This window comes from Chroicocephalus ridibundus, chromosome 2 (assembly GCF_963924245.1).
Source record: "Chroicocephalus ridibundus chromosome 2, bChrRid1.1, whole genome shotgun sequence".
Lineage (NCBI taxonomy): Eukaryota > Metazoa > Chordata > Aves > Charadriiformes > Laridae > Chroicocephalus > Chroicocephalus ridibundus.
Window position 1 is genome coordinate 97,965,828 of NC_086285.1, and position 20,918 is coordinate 97,986,745.

The window sequence follows — 20,918 nt, forward strand, 5'->3', positions numbered from 1 at the left end:
CTGCTACCTTTTTTTTTTTTCCTTGACCATGTCTTAAATTATGCTGACCCAAAGTCTATCTTATAGGGTTTTTTTTTAAAAAAAAATTATCCCAGCTTCTTTTTAGCTTTAAACCTTAGGAGTGGTAGCAGAAGAGGCCGTAGATGTTTCTACCTCAGTGTAAGCTATTTTAATACATATATAAAAAAAGATATTTAGGTGTCAAAGATGCAGGTAGGCATTAATGGTATTTCCTGGCATGACAAGATGGGGTTTATTCACCTGAATATTTTTAAAGTCTTAGTTGCCTTTTCAAAGGTTTGAAGTCCAACCCACACAGGAGCATGACACATTTACCAAGTACGGTCTTGTGTGTTTCTCTAAGCTAAGTAACAGCAGACATTCCTAGGGTTTCTCTCTCCCTCCCCCCCCAGTATGCAAAGTCTTGTCTCCATGGTCACAGTACAAGTCAAATTGGAAGAAAGTTTCTTCTAAATCCTTTTCCACCCCTAAAGGCTCCCAAAACTCTACCCTTGAGCCTGAACTCAAGGCAGAAGTCACTGCTGTTTGTGCCTGAGGTCTCCTGGCTGCCTTTTCCGCCTGTTGCGTTTCTGCCTTTGCCCTTGCAGACCGTGGTAGCTCTGGAGAAAAGCAAACCGTAAGCCCTCAGCAGCGGGATTGGTGAGCAATCACACCTTGCTGGCTTTCAAGTGGAGCAGGTGGCTCTGCCCGCAAAAGGGTTCGATTGTCTTGCGTATTTACCCTGCATGAGACGCAGCCGTTGTGCAGAAAACTTCAATGAAGTTTAAAAATGCCGGTGAACCATCCCCCGCGACCTTTGTGAATTACAAAGCAGAGCAGGCTGAGGATAAACCCTTCGGGCAGAAAGGAAAGGAAGTCCAGAGATTAGGGAGTATGGGTGTGACTACGAATACAGCCTTTTCCAGGGAATTTGGAAAGACATCAAAGCAAATACACCCACTTATTTATTCCTCATTGGTACTGTATAGGTCTCTTCCCAGGTGTGGGCATGAGTGTTTGTTCATGTGAGGTGTGTTCTGTGAGGGATGTTTTCTACTGGTTTCCCTCCTTAAGCATTTCTGAAACACACTGGTTGTGCAGTGGTGTGACCTCCCCTGGCTAGTGCCAACCCTCAAGTCCTCTTTCTCAGGAGAAGAGAGACCTTTTTCAGTTTTGAATGGTGGGCTTTTTTCACAGTGGAGGCAACACCGTATTCCTTTCAGCTCTTGAACAAGCCTGACGACTGCAGGGTGTATCTTGTGCTCACGGGAAAGGGATTTACATCGGTCTCCATCCCCCTGGAGCCGTTCAGCCGAGGAAGCTCTGCCAGGATGTAACTTCCTCAGGCCCCCACAGACTGCGGGTGCCTCTGCGGTTACCCGTGCTACCAACAGTTTCTGCCATTTTAGAGTGTTTTCAGTGGCGAGCCCTCACCCTGCTTCTCAAGAGCCCAACGGCAAGGAAAGCCCGTTCGGTAGGGCTGCCCTGGCTGTGGGTTTCAGCCTGTTTTATGGGGGATCCCATGTTAATCGCCAGCCTTTGCCTCTGGAAGGATCCCCAACATCTCAATGCCAATGCACCCTACTTATGCATCACTTGCTGGGGCTACAGCTGGGGCCCTCTGCAGCCAAGCTGTCTTCAGAAAACAAGAGCTGAGCCAGCATGCTCTTCTTTATATCCCGCTGGTATTTCACCCAATATAAATTCTGTTAACCAACTGCAGTTTTCACATTTTCACAACTTCAAAGATTTCTATTCATGGTGCTGGTAAACCAGCATATTTCAAGGTTAGCTGTTCAGACATCACCTCCTGTGGTGGCAGCCCAGTTGCTCCAGACTGGGCCACAGCTGGGCTGTTCTGAGGGGGATGCTGCATTTTTCCAATGTCTGTCCACCAAAGGGATGCCCAGTAGCAGGATTTTCTTTAGATTGCCCTACACCCTTTCTTTCTTTGAGAGCTCACACTTCTTTGTATTCGATATCAAGTTGACATTGCTCGTCTGTCTGAAGCGATGCCATTTCCATGTAGGTGCATTAGATGAAATCCCATTGTTTAAAGTTTATTTCTGTTGCACACAGGTACACACAAGTAAGAGAAACCCAGTAACACAAAAATAAGTTAAATATGACAGAGTAACTCTGCAGGTCAAAAGATACATTTCATTGCTTTCAAAGAAGAAAAAGGCCTGAAGAAGTATTTCTTCTGTCTCTCAAGTCCATTCCCACTTGCTGACACACACTTTAAAAGCCATTGTATTAATAAATAATAAAAAGTTCACATGGCATGCTGGGCTCGTCTATTTGTACCAACACATAAAAATCACCTATGAGGCAACCAAAGTTTTCTGCTGCCTTCACAGACTTTGGTGCGACTCTCTTTCCTGCCCCCTTTCTCTCCCCCAGTTCAGAGAAACAAGAGACCGGTAAGACCTCTGCTGGGCTTTCCCAGTAACTTTTTCCAGAGGGCGCAAAGCCCCTGCACCACCTGCACCATGCTCCACAGTCCTTGCAGGAGGGGATATGGTCCGGGCACTTGGCACTCTGCTGGCCAAGGAGAACATCTCTTCTCCAACTGCGGGCTCAGCCAAACCCTTAGAAGAACATCCTCTAAAAAGACAGTCGATGACTTAAAGAAGGGCTTTCTCCCTGCTCGAGTGGTTCAGACCCTACCAGGATTTTGCTCAGCTGTTGCTGAGGGTTTCGCTTTGTGTTTGGGCTCTTACTGCCCCTCAGAAATGCTCACGAAAAAAGAAGGGTGAGCTCCTCTTTCTGCATTTGAATTTTAGCTGCTCAAGTCTCCGCAAGACATTTCATGAAAGCTCTCAACCATTCCCCACCTCTCCCTTGCTGGAAAGCAGCCATGGCTTCTATGGCAGCAGGTATGGTCCCTGCCCTGAGGAGGAAAGGGAAGGAAAACAGCCACATCACCCTGGGCTCTGCAAGCCAGGGGTCACAGATACATTTTTATGTGGCTCACATTTGAGTGAGAAGCTCCCACAGACTCAGTTTGAGAAACACATCCTGTCCCTGGAATTCTCTCCACATCCCCTCGTCCTCACCCAAGTTTCACGCTCAAGTGTTGAGCTTGATTATCTATGTTGTGTTCAGAAAAGATATCCCAGAGCATCCCTGAGACCCTCTCGCCATGTATCCAGAGCCAGATGCAACCTGTAGGTGACCTCAAACCTGTCAGGGGAGCCAGGGCTCACAGCAAACCCAGGCTGGCACAGGCACAGGCGACGGGGACGCGAGCAGGAGAGGGACATCACCAAATAAACAGCAGTAGTTCACATCGCAGCTTTCGGTCCTCCTCTGGCTTTCTGTAGCCCCCTCTTGCCTTCAGGGTGCAGAGAACAGGGTGCACACCCTATAGCACACTCTAGAAAAAGCTCAGAGGAAGAAAAATCATAGAACCATAAAATGGTTTGGGTTGGAAGAGACCTTAAAGGTCATCTGATTCCAACCCTCCTGCCATGGGCAGGGACACCTCCCACTAGAACAGGTTGCTCAAAGCCCCAAATCCCTTCTGGGCTTTAGTTGCTTTTGGCTTTTCCTTCTCCTGAACCCTGGTCCTTGGAGCCACCCAACTCGCCCAACCAACCCTCTGTCCCCAGACCTGTCCACATCATGGGACTCCTTTTCCTTTCCCAGCCAGGCTGCCCCTCCGTGTGGTGTCCAATGAACCCTCCTCCCAGCACTTCTGCCCCAGCACCCCTGTAGCCTCCACCCTCGCGCAGCAGCCGAGGTCCGTGCACATCCTGAGTCTGTGCAGGCCGAACAGGTGAGGCTCAGCCCACAGGATTTATCCAAACCTGACCACGCCGGGTACAGAGAGGAAAATAACTCCCCGTATCTTTCTGGGAGCTGGCTGCACCTTCTCGCCTTCGTTATGTGCTATTCTTGTCATCAGCAAAAAAAAAAAAAAAAATAAAAAGCACGCAGGAAAACAGCCGAGCATAACTTAACAAATGTGCCTGGTGAGATTATCTCATGATTTAAAGCCTTGGCACAGCACGGGCAAGCACTTTTGCTGCGTCTGCTTGAACGACCCCCATCTATTTTGGAGGGAGGCCGGGGAAGACCAGTCCCACCCTGAAGCTGGGCATGTGTTTAAGTGCCTTGCTGAACCCGGGCCAAAGCCTCCCTAGAAGAAAAAGGCAAAGTTTGTATAAGCATGGAGAAAAAAAATACATTAAAAAAATGTCTATTCTCTTTTCCGTAAGGCATGGAAATAAGGAACAAATCAACAGTAAATTAGCTAGAGATGAACATTTGGATTCAGATTTCATACGCTTGCACATCTGGACGATAACGAGGTGTGATTTATTGCAAGCTCTAATGAGATGTATGGGCCTCTATTAAGTGATAAGGGAAAGGAGGCTTCCCCCCCAACCCCCAACCACTTCATTTCCTATTTTAATTTCATAATGAGCAGTTTGAATTTCTACAAACACTAACGGGATCCGTTTTGTCTCATGAGAGTTTGCTCCACCACGTTTGGTAAACGAAGAAAGGAGAAGGAGGCAGCCTGTAGCAGAAGACTGATGGCCCAGCCCTGGGCCCAATCTGCCGTGCCGGGCTCGGCAACGCCGCAAAGAGCAACCCTCTGCCTGGACGGGGAAGATTTTCTGTTTGCCCCGAAGGACAGCAAAGCGTTTATAAAAAGACACGCTTGCATATTAATGAAATAGCTTGCAGTGAGTTTGCTGAGAGCTGAGCTGAGCCCCAGGCGTTTGACGGCACCTCGGGGTCGGGGGTGGCAGTGCTGGCCCTGGGATGCTCTGGGGACCTGCAGGTGCTGAGACCTTTCCACCACCAAGCCCTGTCCTCCTGTCCTGTCCCTGCTGGGCTGCTGCAGTTCTTGGCCGGCCTGTGGGGCCCACATTTACGCCCCAAAACTGCAGGATGCTACGGCCTTCACAGCCCCATGGGGACTACCCTCTTGGTAGCCCACCCCGCTGCCACCCCTGCTTTCCTTCCCTGCGGCTCTGCAGCCCTAAATAGAGTGAGTTGTACGAGTTGCCTGAAAGGCAGTCTCCATCCTCCTTGGGGGGAGGTGGGGGCGGAAAACCGGTGGGATGAGATTCGCATCCCTTGTCAGGTGCCCGAGAGCGCAGAAAAGCAAAGGTAACTCCAAGCAACCCCCCGTGTACGGTCTTGTTTACTCCTAGCGAAAATTCAGCCGTCAATCTTAGGTGTGCAAGTAAGAAATTAAGCAGCCGTGTGTTTCAGGGGGTAGTTACAGCTGAATGTACTCAGTTACTGCTTGAGTCCACACAGTTACAGGCTGTGGAAGAGGTACATGCATAATTCATATACTTTTAATTAAACGGTAGTATCTTTCAATACATTGCATTTATTGTAATTACGTTTATTTCTTCATGCTCTCAGACCTACTGAAGCGTCACTTGTTTTTTTTTCTTTCAGTTACGATATGAGCACAAACAACACTAATTGGACTTTAGAACTAGAGGTGCCAAAGGAGACCCAGAGCTGTGCCAGGCTCTCCCCACCAGAGAGTGCAGCACCAGAACAGGATGTCCAAGAGCTGCTTGGGGAGACAGGAACTGCCCTGAGCTGGGCCACAGCTGCAGGAGACAAGTCTTGCATGTCCTAAAGCTCCCCTCCGGGGCTTGGGTGCAGTGTCCTTGGAAGGGTTTTCAAGCAAGCGAAGCTGTCCTGCAAGAGCGGTGTTCAAGCAGAGCCCGCTGTGCAGCCAGGGCTCTGCCAACAGGGGTGAACAGGCTGGCAGGGACGGTGGCTTGGGCTTGGCAGAGGCAGCCCTCGGAGATCAACTGAGCCATCTTAGCATTGCAGAAAGATTTCTTTCAGGAATAGGATGTCCCTAGAAAACGAAGCCCTGGAGCTTTTGCCACTCAATTCATAGGTAATCCACACAGCTAGGAGGTGCGTCACCCCTGAAGACCAGGTTGCTGAGACCTATCAAGACCTACCTACTCTTCTCTGCCAAACCCATGCTGAGCTCCAAAGGGTCGTATGATGGGACCCATCAGAGGCAGCGAAGGCAGCAGCCTACCTGCACCTCCCAGTCCGTGGGTCTGCTGAGCTGGGCAGGTGATGGAGCAGCAGCCGCAGGGGCAGCTTCATGCCACCACAGGTGGGACACAGGGCAGGGAGTGCATGGGTTCGAGTCGATGCACTAATGCAGCTTTTCCAGAGAGGGAACCAGGACTGTGTTTCTGGGGAAGGATGGGATTTTCATCTCCCAGTGGAGAAAGAGTGCAAATTGCTTGGAAACATCCTTCTGACTGTAAGAGGAAGGGTTTTTTCTGCTCCAGGAAGGCATTCAACAATCCTGGTTTGTTAGATGCTGCTCTGTCAGGCCTGGTTTTTGTTTTGTTTTACTCAGCATACACACACAAAGGAAAAAAAAAAAAAGGCAATTAAAACAGTTTACCTGAGACTTAATGCTATGTTTCTCCTGTGAGACCAGGTGGGCAAACACAGTTCATTATTGATTTCATTGCCAGAGCATGGGTTTGGCAGGTGAGAAGTTGTGCGCCTAGAAAAAGAAAAAGAAAAAAAGAGAAAAACAAAAGAGAGAGGAAAAATAAAAGAAAGAAGAAAAGAAAAGCACCCATCTTGGGCTACCCTCATGACTTATTACCACGTAATATGTAGCAAAATTAATTCCACATGTGTTGCTTTGGGAAGAAAGCACTTTAGAGCACCTGCAGGGGATTAATGAGTTGGCAGTTTGGCTTTGTGAAGAGATGAGACCTCCCTCTTCCACCCTGTTGCCTGTTTCTTTCCAGTGCTTCAAAGTCTGGCACAGCAATATGGAGCAGCGTAGCCCAAAACCTCATCTATCTGTAGGGGGGAATAAAGGGATGGCCATGGCTACCCCGCAGGAGTACGGGGCGGGGGGGGATGGGATGGAGGACATTGCTGAAACACACTGCAGAAGGAAGAATGAAAAGCAGGAAAGGAAGAGAGAGAGAGAGGGAATCTTTTGGTCATGTTTCTTCTGGGTGCCTCCCTTCACCAATGCCTTGTTGTTAAAATGAAGCCTTGCCCTCCAAGACGTGAGATCAAAATCACGCGCTCTAAGGGCAGAGCGAATGCTAACTCCCTCTTTAAAAATACTGTCCAGTGCCCTTCCTGCCTCTGGTGCCATGGAATAGGTAGAAGCACCACCAAGGCTGGGTGCTGCACCCACAGATATTTAGGTTGGACCCGAGGAGAGCCTTGGCAGACGTGGCTGATGGCAAACCCTCACCAGGCAGCTGGTCCCTAACAAGAAGTCATCTCATGGAGGTTTTCTAGATGACAATAAATCGTGTTGCACTGTAATGCCTGTCAGAGGCTGCTCCCAGGGAAGGCTGTAGGCCTGATGGTGATGAGCAGGCAGTGAGATGAGACATCTGGGGAGAGAGAGGCAACCGTGACCTGGGCAGAGCTCGTCAGAGGTGTCAGGGGTTGGACAGACGGAGGGGAGATGAAGAGATGAGTGAGACACAGGGGAAGGGTAGAAGACAAGTGTGGATGGAGGAGCACCTACTGATGGCCAGGAAAAGCAAGGGCTGACGAGGGGGTTCTGAAACACAGAAGATGTTCATGTTCAGAGCCTCAAGCCAGAGGTGTTTGTAGGGGAGAGAAGGGATGCTCACGGGGGTGAAGGAATCAGGCACCTGTGAACCAGTCAGCGGGTAAGTGCCGAGCAGAGGAGGGAGGAGGATTAGCAGGATGGCATGGAGGGACATGAAGGGGCTCAGGAGCAGGTGGTTAGAGGAGATACCTTCTGCTCCTGGTGGCTTGCGATAACCAGGGCAAGTTGTTGAGCTGGCCAGAACCCACACTGAGCCTTGGCTTGTCAGGCTGGAAATGGAAAATGGGAGCGCTCTTGGGCTGCAAAGCCAAGTTGGCTCCAGCACTCCCCCTCCCTGTCTTCATACACCGGCAGCTTTGGCAGAGATCCTTCTTGGGGACTGTCATCCTTGCGTGACCACAAAAGAGCCGTGAGCCAGTGCGATGAGGGTGCTGCTGGCCTTGTTCAGTACTGCCGAAGGCACCGACACCACAGCCCTGCCGCAGACCTCGCTCTGTTCTTTGAGCAAAGGCCGGCCCCGTGGGGTTTAGTCAACTTTGGAGGGCACAAGTTTGAAACTCCTTTGCAGGAAGGAGGGGTGACCCAGTGATGCCCCTGCCATTACAACCCTGATTTCACCCATCCAGGGAGAGGGCAGCTCACGCTGGCCTCCCTCCCCAGAGCCCCGTGCGTCTCCTCATGCCTGCGTAACCCGGGAGCAACACAGCCTCCAAAATCTACAGAGCCGCAGCTCTCATGTGCCTCTTACCTGCAGAAGCGCCGCAGCTCTCAGCCCCGCCAGCCCCAAACCCTCCCTGGGTGACCCTGGAGCTGCAAACATCTTCCCACCTCCCAGCAAGGCAGTGCAGGTCCCACTGCGGAGGACGCAGCTGTTGTGTCAGCCACAGCAAGAAGAGAACCACAGGAGGGAAGGAAGTGCGGGGGGGGTGTTGTCAGTCCACCCCCCATCCAAAAAAACCAAGCCTTGTCCCCTCCCGCCAAGCCACCCTGTGCCCTTGCCAAGCCTGGCATGGCTGGAGGGGTCCAGCAGCCAAAGCAGAGCGGGAGAGTGTTAGCACAGAAACCACTTTGTTGTTGTTGTTGTTGTTTTTGAAAGCAGCAAGGCAAATAATTAAAAAAAAAAAAATTATACTTGAGTTCTTTGCACCATTGGGGCCCTGCGACACTAAGCATCACTGACTAAATATCTTTAAAGAAAAGAATTTGTGCTCTGTTTTCCTTGGCTTTCCAAAAGACTTTGCTAATGCAAGGCAGGGGAAGAACGATGCCGGAGGGTAAGTGGCTCTCCGCTTGAAGAGCTGAATAATCAGCGCATGAAACAGTAAAGATCCATGTGGCTTTTACGCCTCACTGCTGTGCCAGATACTCTGATGACAGATCCGTGCGGTCACTGGCATTGGGTACCTACCACACAGTGTAGAAATATACATTAAAAAATATACAATTAGTATCAATTGCATATTACCTATGTAGTGATGCAATTTCACGTGCGTAGTTTTAAAATAAACTAAAAAGGCAAACATCGTTTTAGGCAGTGCTTTTCTGTCAGACCACTCAGCAGGTGACGGTGTGGGTTGTTTGCTGCTCCCCTTCTCCCTGTTGTTTTCCTCCCTTCTCCCCTGACCACGGCAGACCCTAAAGCCTGGAGAGAGAAGACCCCACACATCCCATATGCGCTGCTGGCAGCACGTAAGACGTAGCTGCAATGGTCAGGGTTGTCAAACACATCTGATGCCACAGCTAAGCTGATCCTGCGCCCAGTTTCTCACAAAAAGGGCAAGCTCCTCATCCCACACCAGGACCTCCCATGAACCTGCCGTGGGGTGGCTGGGGGAGACCCATGGTAGATCTTTTATTTTCCTCATTCCCTGGCATCTCCTGCAGCCGGTCTGGTGACAGCCAGCCCCAACATTGGGCTTGCCGTAGGGTTGCCCTTTAGAGCAAGTTGCGTTTGGGCACGGGGATCCCAAGGCCCGTCAGCCCCGAAGGCGTCACTGCGGTCGGTGAGAGCACGGTGAAAGGCCATTGCCACGGCCACTGCCTTTCACGAGGGCTGGGGTTTGTTCCACCGGCCTGTGGTGGAACAAACCCCATGGTGCAGCGGGATTTGTGCAGCACAGCCCGGCTGGTAACTACCGCCTCACCTTCCCTCCTCCCTGCCCCCAGTTCGCCAGCTAATAGTGCCTGCACACGGAGTCTGTTTTCTGCTCTAGAAAGCGTGTCCCCCGAGAAACAGAATTTATCTCAACGACGTCTCTCGCCCAGTGCCATAGATCAGTCAGCTGATAATAAAGCAGAAAATTTACATCTCTGAGGTCCTCACGCCTCTCAGCTGCAGCCAAGTTCCGCGAGAGTATTTGCTGACCTCCTAGCGCACAGCTGCTCATTCCCCAGCACCCCAGAACACTATTTCTTTAGCAAAGATGTGTATTAAGGGGAATTAATTAACTAGGTTTGCTGGCTGGATAATCAATTTTCGTGGTATAAATTGAGTACTGATGGAAGAGCGTTGCTTCTGTTGCTTCCCCTGCTTCCCCTGCATAGACATTAAAAATAGATGAATACCCAGTTGGAGAAATTGGGACGGGATCATATTCCTTCCGAATATAGAGTTTGGCAACCTCAGAAAATGGGGTGAACATTACTGGGATTTCATTTCGTAAGTGCTCCGTGAAAGTTAATGTCAAAAATGTCCTGATTTAGAGATCTTTCAACAGAAGAAAATGGAAATGTTTCGTTCTGAAGCAACTTTTCATTTAGACATTTACAGAATGGCAAAATCAAGGGCAAAAATCCGAGTGAAATGTTTTAACTGTGCTAAAAAAAAATATTTACAATGAACAGCATTGTTTGTCATTTGGTTTCGGTTGGTTTTGTTTTGTTTCGTTTTTAAATTTTCCTTCATGGAGCAGTTTAATAACTTGGGGTCTCTCAGCCCCGTGTGAAATGGAAGATTTCTCCCCACCCCTCCACTCCGGTAGCACTTTTCGCCACTTTTTGTGCCCCAGCTGAAAGACCAGCAATATGCCATGTCTCGTGTTTCTTTACCTTGATCCTGCCAGTGTTTTACCAGTGTTCTTCCAGCTCTGGTATTCAGCAAAGTGTGCCCCAGGTAATGACCCAACAGACGACTGGCACCCTACAACGCTGGGCTGTAACTTTAAGCTGGGCTTTTTGAATAATTTCTCTGCTTTTTCCTCAGGATGTATTTTTTTTTACGAAGGTGGATCCACTTTATTAGCAACCAAATGTTTCCTTTAATTGGCGCACTGCCCCATGCCTCCTAAATGACTGATTTGACTACAAATTGCTCAGACTCTGCGATGTATTTTTCATCTCATTTATTGCAGGCATGAATACAGGAACAGGTAAACAGCTGAGCCGTAAAAGTTTCTCTCCAGGCATGTTTTCAACAAAATGCCATCGTACACCATCTGATGATACACGCTGCTACTCAGATGAAACAAAATGGTGTGAGCAATCTTACTTTAAAGCTGCTACCCACCAGTCAAAGCCGCAGCTGCCAAAGAAGCCTTCTCCTCCACTTACTCTCTCCCTTCCCTCCTTCTCCACGTCATCTGCAGGTTCTTTTACGGCACTTAACTTTACAAAACACAGTTGTGAGGCTGATCTTACATGCAATTACAGATCAGCCTCAGTATATTTATTGCAAACTCCTTGAACATCAGGACAGTAAAAAAAAAAAAGAAAAGAAAAGAAAAGAAAAGAAAAGGAAAAGAAAGAAACAGTATTCCATTGCATAATTACGAGTAGGTTTTTGTAGCCAATGAACCAGAAATGTATTCAGAAAAACAAAAAAAAAAAAAAAAGAAAGAAAACCAAAGGATATTTGTAAACAGTTCAAACAAAACATGATGCTGCCTCCAATGAAACATTTCACTGCGTTGCCAGCTCTGTTTCAAATGGGCACGTAGGCATCCTGTTGCGAGAGAGTTGTGAAGCCACAAACTGAAACTTCGGAGGAGTTAATTTTCCAACATTGCACTTTCAGGGTTTAAGTACGTTTGAAACGAGAAAAATCTGCACACACTGTGGGATCTGGTAGAGATGTGGGATCTCAAACAACATTTCTAAAGAAAACCCGGTTATTCCTTTTAAAACAAAATAGTGAAAACAGCCGAACCACACAAAAACAAAGCACAATTGGTTGGCTTCCAGAAGAGACTGCAATATGAGAAAATATTTAACTCCTTGCATAGCTATTTAAATGGCCAATAAATTTTGCTGGAATCACCCAAACATGACAACATTGCATTCTGCCACTTAAGAGACTTCACGTTGGAAAGCTGGGATCTGCTGACCGGGTCAGAGCATCACTCGGGACACCGCTCGAAGCCAGGGCCACCCCGGTAGGCTTTGCCAGCGTGGCTGTAGCAGTAGGTTTCATCAACCAGCTACTCCCAGGCTGGGCACAACTGTAATGACGCCTCTGGGCTTATGCCGCTTGTCCCAGCTCTCTGTTCTTCCCACAAGGTACAAAAGCTGTTCTGACAACAGGGTGTTTCTGGTAGTATATTTACACCTAACGCGCAAGGCTTTTGCTGGCAGAGCGACGTCAATCACAAATCATACCTCAAAGCACCCCTGGATGATGTAGCTGTGTGGGCAAGGCTTTGCGATGTAGACCTAACCAGAGGGACGGAGAGCAGCATTCATCTCACTTAACTTTAAGCAATATAAAGGTAGACATTTAAGTCAGAGGCACCTTCGGAAGGCAGTTCCTTTGATCTCTCATCGGGTGAGAGTTGGGCATATTAACCCATTAAATGAGATGAACCCTTTCCCAGGAGAGCTGAAGAGACAGACTCCTTTCAGCCACCCTTTTCTGTCACCTACTGGCCACCATGCTTCAGAAGGCTGCTGTTCAAATGCGTTATCTTTACACGTGTCAATGTACATGATAATGATAGCCTGTGCTGGGCTTCATGCTGCCACAACTACATATGCAAGCTCATTAAAGCTAGCTCAGATACTTCCGCACCATTATATAGACATACCCTCGGGCAGAGTATCCTTTAACACCTGTAAAGTTAAAGTCTAGGGGCAAATCTAGACTATCTGCCCCCCAACAGTTCCTGTTGGCATTGTCGTGTTTACAGTAGTTTTGGGTAACAGGTGTCCTAACACTGTAATTCCCAACCAGAGGTGAGGCAGGAACGTTTATTCAGAGGATGTGAAAACTGAGAGGCTTAAGCGTGGCTGAAGAAGGTACACAGTAAGAAAGAACGAGGTGATGACGTTCCACAGTTAAAAGTTGAGTTCGATATCAGTAAAACAGTTTTTAAAAAGCTCCATTAGACTGCAGAATAGGGAACAGTGGCAGCCAGTGGATAAGACACTAAAACAAGACAAGGCAACGTACTTGCGAAAATGTCCCACAGGAACTAAGCGGCCACACGAGCCTTTCCCTCCTCTCCTGGTGGGAACTAAGGAGGGAGGAGTCCCTGCTCTTTCTCAGCTACACCAGAGCACGCCCCAGCTGTAAAGACCTGGCCACTATAAAGGAACCTTGGTTCACTTTTCTTGTTTTCCGGTTCTGAATATTTCAGCTGAAGTATTTTTATAGAACAGGAGCAGAACCATTGCATTTAAACTAATAATGCTTGTTTACGAGCCAGAACATCTGACGGGCTGGTCTGAGTCAGGCGTTCAGTTTTGCCAAAGCCTTTTGCTTATGTGACCAGACTGCCCTAATGCAGGTAATTGGATCTATTTGCTCCCAAACCTGAAGGCATCTTGCAGGGTTCCCAAAGTCCGCTCCATAGCAATCAGTACGACTGAAGTGTGTGTTCAGATCTGTTTTTTCTGGTTTTCCTCGGTGATTACTTTGTGAAACTCTCACCAGTTCTCACACAACTGGGGGCTGCCTAGCAGCAGGCAGCAGACCAGACACAGCTGGAGTCAGTGCTGCATCGTTCTCAACCTTACTTAGCTTTCCTCTCCCAAAACAGCACCTCTAATTACAATTTTCTTTTATTTGTTCTTTGCAATGCTTACTTTTACGTGGGTGCAGACAAAACGTGCTGTCACTTCTCCCTCCTCCAGTACCTTCCGGGAACTGGTGAGAAATGAGTAACAGGACATGGAAAATGCAGCCTTTTGTATCTATCTGCTGCGTTTTCCCTTCCTTTCTGATTTCTTCATACAGGTTTAATGTTCCTAATCCGTTTTTAATAACCTTGGATTGATGGAGCAGTATGCTAAAACAGAAGGAACAGAAATGTCTTGGCATCGAAACTAGAACGTGGACAGTGGACAACTTGTATCTGATTACCCAGCAAAGTCACCTGAGAGCTCTGAAATCTGCAGTCCAGGTGTGTTTCCATGGCTCCTTGTGCCCATTGCTCATGTTGAGCTCCTTCATTACGTGTTGTATTGTGAGTTTCTACCTAACACTTGTGCTATTTATTTTGCTCCATTTTATGGCAACCACAAAGGTTTGGGTTTGGTGGATTTAAGTGGGGAGCCTAATGCTAATTTCTTCTCCCAGTAAATATGAAATAGATGAGTCATTTTATACCTCCACGTTGCGATCCCCAGTCCTACAGTGCTCTCGAGACCTCTCATTTCAGAAAAACAGCACAAGCTAATTCTGAAGGAAACCCAGTCTCACAGCAATCACTTCCCGGCCTCCACACAAACAAACTGCTTAAGCTGAGGTAAAGCCATCGTATTCAGTGTCAAACGAAGGGCACTCTTTTTATCTTAACACAAACAAGAGAACATAGTGTACAGGGTAACAGAAAAATATACATCTTCAGCCATACAAAACGCACAAAAGCTTTCCTGTTGGAAGAGTACCTTGTAGCTGACAGTCAGTTGTTGGTAGCTTTCTAGATGACCCTGCACTGCACTACTGAACAGGGGGAAATGGAGAACTTCTTTCTTCTTTTTTTTTTTTTTTTCATAGGAGATAGTTGGTAGTGTTACCTATAAACACCCTCCCTGGGGCTGCAGTTCCACTAGCGCTGGACCAGCCACCCCACCTGATGCCTGAGATAGCTCCACTGAACGTAGAGGCTTGCTTGCGTGCCGGAGGTGATCGGGACGTAGAGCCAGGCGTACCCTCCACAGCTTTGCCAGTACATATATGCTGATTTGTAGAGTGAAAAAATGGGTATAGACACAGCTATGCCGTAAACTATCATTGTTATTATTTTTTAAAGTGATCAATCAATTCATGTCAGTCAGGAAGGCGGTTTATCTACCCAGGAAGGAAAAAATCCTCCCTGTGTGAGCCACATCCACACCACTGAGGCTCTGCAACCTTCAACGCCAGGACAGAAGCCGTCTGAGTGTGGGCAAGCCCTAATGCCTAGGCAACCTGGAGAAGGTAAAACTTCTCACTTAGTTAAAAAAAAGTCAGTATCAAGCTAGAAAGTCAGTAGCAAATTACTTTAAACAACTGATTTTTTTCATTAATGGAAATACAGTAAGATTTAGTTGAAGGTCTAGGTCAAGATGATGAACTACAGGGAGTGTTGGGTGCGTATACCTGTATGGTGGTTGTCTTTCCCCCTTGCAGCTATTTATATCTCTGAGTAAAGGTTAAGGTTAGGAATTTAATAAGACAGCCGTTTATTTTTCTGTGGAGACTAACAGTCCTGGGGTTAGGATGTAATAATCATTCTTCTGCTTTAAAAATGGTTCTTTAACAAATAGCAGTAGCTCATTGCAATTTTCAGTTGTACAAAATGACATATTTTCTATGTTACTATCAAAATATTCTGCATAACATTAATTTCTGTGCACTTATTAACATATGTACAGAACAGTGTTTCCCAATAGAAATCAGTATGCTCCTTGCTGATCCTTTTTGCCCTAGATTTACCAAAACCAAACCTGAAATTAATTGTGTTAATAGTATAAAATCTCAGGAGAGACAAAGGATTGAAGGTTCATTTCCCAGCAGCAAATGAATAAAGGAACTCCTTCAAGTTAAAGTCTAGCTGACACTTAATTTGAACCAACCGTGGTGAATCCAGGCAAGCCAGGAATATCACATATTTTCCCGATGCATTATGTTGAGTACACAGAAGCAGAGGAATGTAAACAGACAGAAGGCACATGAAAGGCCCCAATCCATTCTCCATCTGACGGAAGTGCGAATTTCATAATTCTGTCATCAAGAGTCTTTTCATCATTTTCTCTCTCTCAAGTTCACGCCTCAGAGTCTCAGCGCTGTGTAATTAATGCACAAACAGCCAATTATGGGAACAACAATAAGTCTCAGATTTCAATTTAAAATAATTAACATTTTCAAAATACCGAAGGAGGGGAAAAAAGGTCAGACTCGATTCAGTGAAAAGGCTGACAACTGATGGTTGATTCAAAAACAAGTACCACTTGATATTTCTGAAGAGCAAACAAGAAAAAGGACATAAAAAGACCCATATGGCAAAAGAGTTTATGATTTAATCTCACGCCCATTAAAGGCTGCCGATTCCAAAGGGAGCTGGGCTAGGATTCTAAAAATGGAACAGCTAGAGTAAATGCCATCACAAAAGACTGGTGCTACAGCCTTCTGCTCCTCAGGATGGTTCGATATTGGGGGCCATCTATATATGCGGAATTTACTACAGTCCTACTTGGCGTGCACACATCAGGGTGTGGGACGCAGACTCTGAAGTCCTTGCTCTCACGCACTGAATCACTCCAGAGCTTACAGGCTCTGCAGCACTGGGAATGCCCTGGGTTAGTGATCCCATTTCTTAATAAATAGTATGGGTAAAAAATCCAATTTACAGTGTTGTTCTAAGAGTTAAATATCTAATGCTTGTAAAGCATTTCAGAGATTTAAACTGCAGTGCAGAAACCTTGCAGCCCATTCATGGACAAGCAGGGGTGGAATCACCCATTTGTGCCCGAGACATCCTACAGAAGCTGAGTTCAGCACTACAGCTTCAGAATTACATTTTCACTGGAACGATAAATTTTTAGATGAGTTAGCAACATTGAACAAGTGTGCAGGTGCAATTAAACCAACATCTGCAAAAAATAATTAACAAATGAAATTGGGAATTGACCATGAATCCAAAGTTAAAAAGGCTAATTCATTACAATGCCAAAGAAATTCTCTTCAAGATAAGCCTAGGACATTTTGTGCTCTAGAAGTATTGAGTATATCTACTCCTACATTTGTATTCAGTAAATTATCAGCTCGGAAAATTCAGCTTTGATTAAATTCTGAAATAAGCCAGCATGCAAACCCAGTAGAATGGAACAATAGAAAACTTAATGCAGGCTGCCTGTGGAAGGATGGGATGGCTTGTTGTTTCCCTGAGAAACTACAAGAAAGGCCACTGTAGCTTGACACGACTAAAAAACAAAAAAGAGGAAAAAGAAAGAAAACCAGTGCCTGTTTTTCATTTAGAAAAGCAGACATTTCTCAACCTCAGCTTTCCCCCATGGACACTGAATTTAAAAAAACACCAAAACAACCCAAAAAACAACACAAACAACAAACAAGAAATTGCAACAGCAATCATTAAAAGAAAACCATTGTGGTTCAGACAAAATGACTTGCCTGAGGAAAATCTGCACAGCCTTTCTCTCCAGGCTGTTGGCCATAGAAACTGTATGCTGCTGGCTGCAGCAGTTAGTTAAGGTAGTTTTTTTTCTCAGAGCAGATATGAGTTATAGATATTTCTTTTCATGACCCACCTATTTTGAAGTAGGTGTCAAGCAGCAAACAAAAATCTTTTGGTATCAGGGGAAACATCACTTTATGGTAATTATGATAGAAAATGAGAAATCAAGTGGATTCTGTTAATGCCGAGAGCATCATAGTATTTCTGTGAAAGAACTGCACAGTACCTGTCTGCCAGCGAAATCGGCTTATGCGATGTATATATTGTCTGGACTGTTGGAGTTGGTATAGTCTCTGCCAAAGACCTCAGTACGGGTGATGGAGTGACCGGCGTTACCTTAGGAGATGACTGCACCGCACAACATTGTAATTTGCTGTCTGTAAATTCTGCCTACAAAAAATGTATACAAACACAGAAAGAAAAAAAAGCGTAGATTAGCTTCTACCGCTCTTGTTACCTTTCACTACCCAATTCATTGCTAAACACTCAGTAACAACAACAAATAACGAGAACTAACGGGAGGCTGTAGCTATAGTTGCTCAGTGCAACCTCTGTAGATGCTGAACTGCCACCTCTTTTGACGGCTATTTCAGAGCTGTGCCCGAGGGACGAGGCTGATAGCAACATGCGCTACGTGAGATGAAACTCCATGTATAGGACTGGCAGCATTCAGATGAAAGACATAATCAGTTTGGAGAATGCCGCTTATCATTATTGTGTTGTCCCTAAAAATAATGCAGAATGCTGACTGCATGAGATTTCTGGAGTATTCTTCAGAAATCCTATACAATTTGCTGGTGGGCTCTCTGACAAATCTGTGTTTTGTAACAGCAGGAGTCCAGGCTTGTAGGTTCTAAAGTCTCCATCCCTTTGCCGTGTCTGCTAACTGGAACATGCCTCAAGAGAAATATTCTGCAGTATCTAGTGACAGGCAATGTTAAAGCAGTATTGGAAGTGCTGGTTTAAGACAAACAGCAAGCAGCCATCTCCTGGCTTTCGGGTGAGGCGTATCAGCGCTGCAGTCTTACAGCAAAGACTGGGGCAGCCTATTCAACTGGAAAGGGAGGATCCCCCAAAATAAAAACGGCCCTGTCTTGCTTTTTGGCACGGACTATTTCTCAATGCAAAGCACAGTGGCTAGTGCCTGTGGTGCACGTGGAGACCCTGACCCGGGAAGAGCACAGAGCAGCTGCAGTTTGTGAGTGCATCAGGACCGTTAGGATATGTTCCTACCGGTGTCAGCTGCATTTCTTTCTTGACAACTTTTTCTTCCAAACTTGGTTCAGGCTTAAGGCAGGGAGGAAGAAAAGTTACCATCATAAGGGAGCAGCTATTTGAATCGCAACTTTTTTTTTTCCTTTGTCTTAATTATTTCTCAAATTCTGTAAGCCATACAGGACCAGTGCTAAACACAAACAAATCAGTTTAATCAGTGGGACAATTATTTGAGCCCAGGAAAGAATAGTTGTGGTAGGTTTGCTTGCTTATTGTCATTTTTTAACACGTCTCTGCTTACATTTCAGCTAAACCCGTGCTCCAAAACAACCTCTGAAGCAAAAGGAATTCCATTAATTCCACAAAATTAGTAAAATGGAAAATGTAAAACCAACTAAAGAAACTCTCCCTCCAACCCTGGCCAACTATGTGTGTAAATACTGGCTAATATAACCTGCACAAACTTCTCTGTCATTCAACTTTTAAAACTCAACCTTAGAAGCTGCAGGGATATGAAATGTGGTGCTCCTCATACAGGATCCCTGCCCTCTGAGGACTGCCAGAACTTACTTTATGCTATGAGAAGGGGGCACCATTCTGTGAGGCTGATGTAAATTCTCCCAGCCTTACTGAAATCAGCAGAGCAACGACAAATTACACTTGCTGAAGATTTGCCCCGAGTCCTAAAGTGGGTTTGCTCTGGATAATGGTTTTACAGTTTATATCCAAAGCATCTTTTTATATATATCTGCTGGCACAGTATGTTTGAGCCAAACGTTTAACTGGTCTAAAAAGATATAATTTCATTAATTTGAATCAATGTGACTCATACCGGTTTGAGAATATGGTCATCAAACCTGCCATTTCTCTACAGAAATCTCTGAAATTCAGAGGGGTTCCTGGCACGAAGCTTATTTTTAAACATTCCAGGCAACCAAGTTCTCTAATTTTTTCCTCTGCTAAAATCAACACAACTGCATATACACCACCAAATTAGAAGCCCTACACAAAAGGTAAAGCCTTCCAAATGTCACCATTCATAACTTTGGTCCCCTCAATAACATTTTAATGTTTTTTTTTTCCAAGCAAAAAAACCCAACAAAAAAACCCCCAAAAAACCCCAAAACAGAACACAAAAAAAAAGAAAAGTGAAGGGGAAGCAAAGAAAAGAAAAAAGAAAAAAACCTGAATAAACAAGGAAAAGAATAACAAATGTTACTATCTGGGACTGTGTGTGACCAGAAAATACCACTGATCTAGACCTTTCCCTTAACAGCTGCCACTGTGGTGCAACAACCCTCAAGCCCCCAGCAGAGCCCAGGCATCAGGATGAACCCAAATGCTGCTGGGGACAAGCACGCTTCCTTGGGCTGGGACAGTGGACCATGAAACACAGGACCAATGTGTAATTAACCTTCCTAATTGTTTTCCCATTTTTATGCAGTCCTCTAGGTAGCTGCTGATTTACCACAGATACGTGTACACAACTTGATAAAAGGAATGTATGGAATCGTACGATGGATCACACACCATTAGATTTTTATTGCAATCGTGTTTTAAATATTTGTGATCTGGATTCTGCCCTCCACTCTGCCCAGGGAAACAGGACTCTATGTGGAGAACAGGGAATTTCAGAAAGATTAGTTTGAACTTTACTTTGCTTCTCTCCTGACAGAGCATAACAAAAATCTCAGCATTTGAATCTGCCATGAAACAGCCATTTTCTGCAAGATGGAAATTTCTGTGGGTAAGTATATCAGCATAGCGTCTGTTTCTGTTTTTAAAGTTCTATTCCTCACAATGATGAAAAAATATTTTGTATAGCCCTCCTAAATTTTGCTTTCATGATAACTGCCACAGGCAGAACAATAATTTCCTGACACTCATTACTAATTAGCGGGAAAGCTATTCTGGGCGTAGCTTTTTGCTTATATAAATAACTACTATGAAAGATACAAATACTGTAACTTTGGTTTAGCTTTTACTACAATTGTACTAGCTGGACTTGGCTGACCTAGCGAAAAGTTGCTGTGACATATTCCTGTGTATTTTCGGGTACCTTTAATTAGAGCTCAGCTGTGGCACTGACACAGTTTGGGGAGCCTAATGAACTCTAGCTTTAAAACACCTATTTGGAGAAAAACAACATTTAGATCAAATCCCATGATCAGGTTTATTGTGAAAGAAAAGCCTCTTTCTTTCTATCATTAATGCAGAGGGTTACTGCACATGGCCCAACAGTGATTGAAGTTACTTATCTCTGATTACATGCCAGACATAGATTGCTGCTACCAGTAAAAGTTGAGGTTACAGTCTGAAATGCTTCATTTTACAAAAGTAATTTAAAAACTGTAAGTCAGTTACTGCGGTTTATAATTATAATCAGAGAGTGTTTCTTATAGAGTAGATCGTTTTGTCATACTTATTACATAATGCCTCTACCCTTAAAGTAGGGCTTAGGTTGGACTTATTTTTTAAACTGTCAAATAATTGTTTCCTGTTTGTATGTAATTTACCTTGCC

General features: G+C 45.7%; 1 protein-coding gene and 2 long non-coding RNA genes across 4 annotated transcripts in view; 1 reads left to right on the forward strand and 2 right to left on the reverse strand.

The window, feature by feature from the left end:
• The window catches only part of LOC134511772 (uncharacterized), a 46,283-nt gene that overhangs the window by 16,204 nt on the left and 9,161 nt on the right, over positions 1 to 20,918 (forward strand). Inside the window, exon 2 of the long non-coding RNA XR_010069975.1 lies at positions 20,072 to 20,143. This is a non-coding gene — a long non-coding RNA (uncharacterized LOC134511772). The remainder of the gene's footprint in view (positions 1 to 20,071; positions 20,144 to 20,918) is intronic.
• Positions 1,364 to 8,417, reverse strand: LOC134510729 (uncharacterized). The gene is made up of 3 exons (XR_010069700.1): positions 8,319 to 8,417; positions 6,419 to 6,523; positions 1,364 to 4,144 (listed from the first exon to the last, which is right to left on the reverse strand). It is a non-coding gene; the product is annotated as an uncharacterized LOC134510729 (long non-coding RNA).
• Positions 10,884 to 20,918, reverse strand: part of EPB41L4B (erythrocyte membrane protein band 4.1 like 4B) — a 180,832-nt gene continuing 170,797 nt past the window's right edge. For both annotated transcript variants that reach the window (XM_063326273.1, XM_063326272.1), the window contains 2 exons: positions 17,408 to 17,571; positions 10,884 to 15,772 (listed from right to left, as the gene is read on the reverse strand). In XM_063326273.1, coding sequence (XP_063182343.1) covers positions 15,703 to 15,772; positions 17,408 to 17,571 — 234 coding nt within the window. In that variant the 3' untranslated portion in view covers positions 10,884 to 15,702. The remainder of the gene's footprint in view (positions 15,773 to 17,407; positions 17,572 to 20,918) is intronic.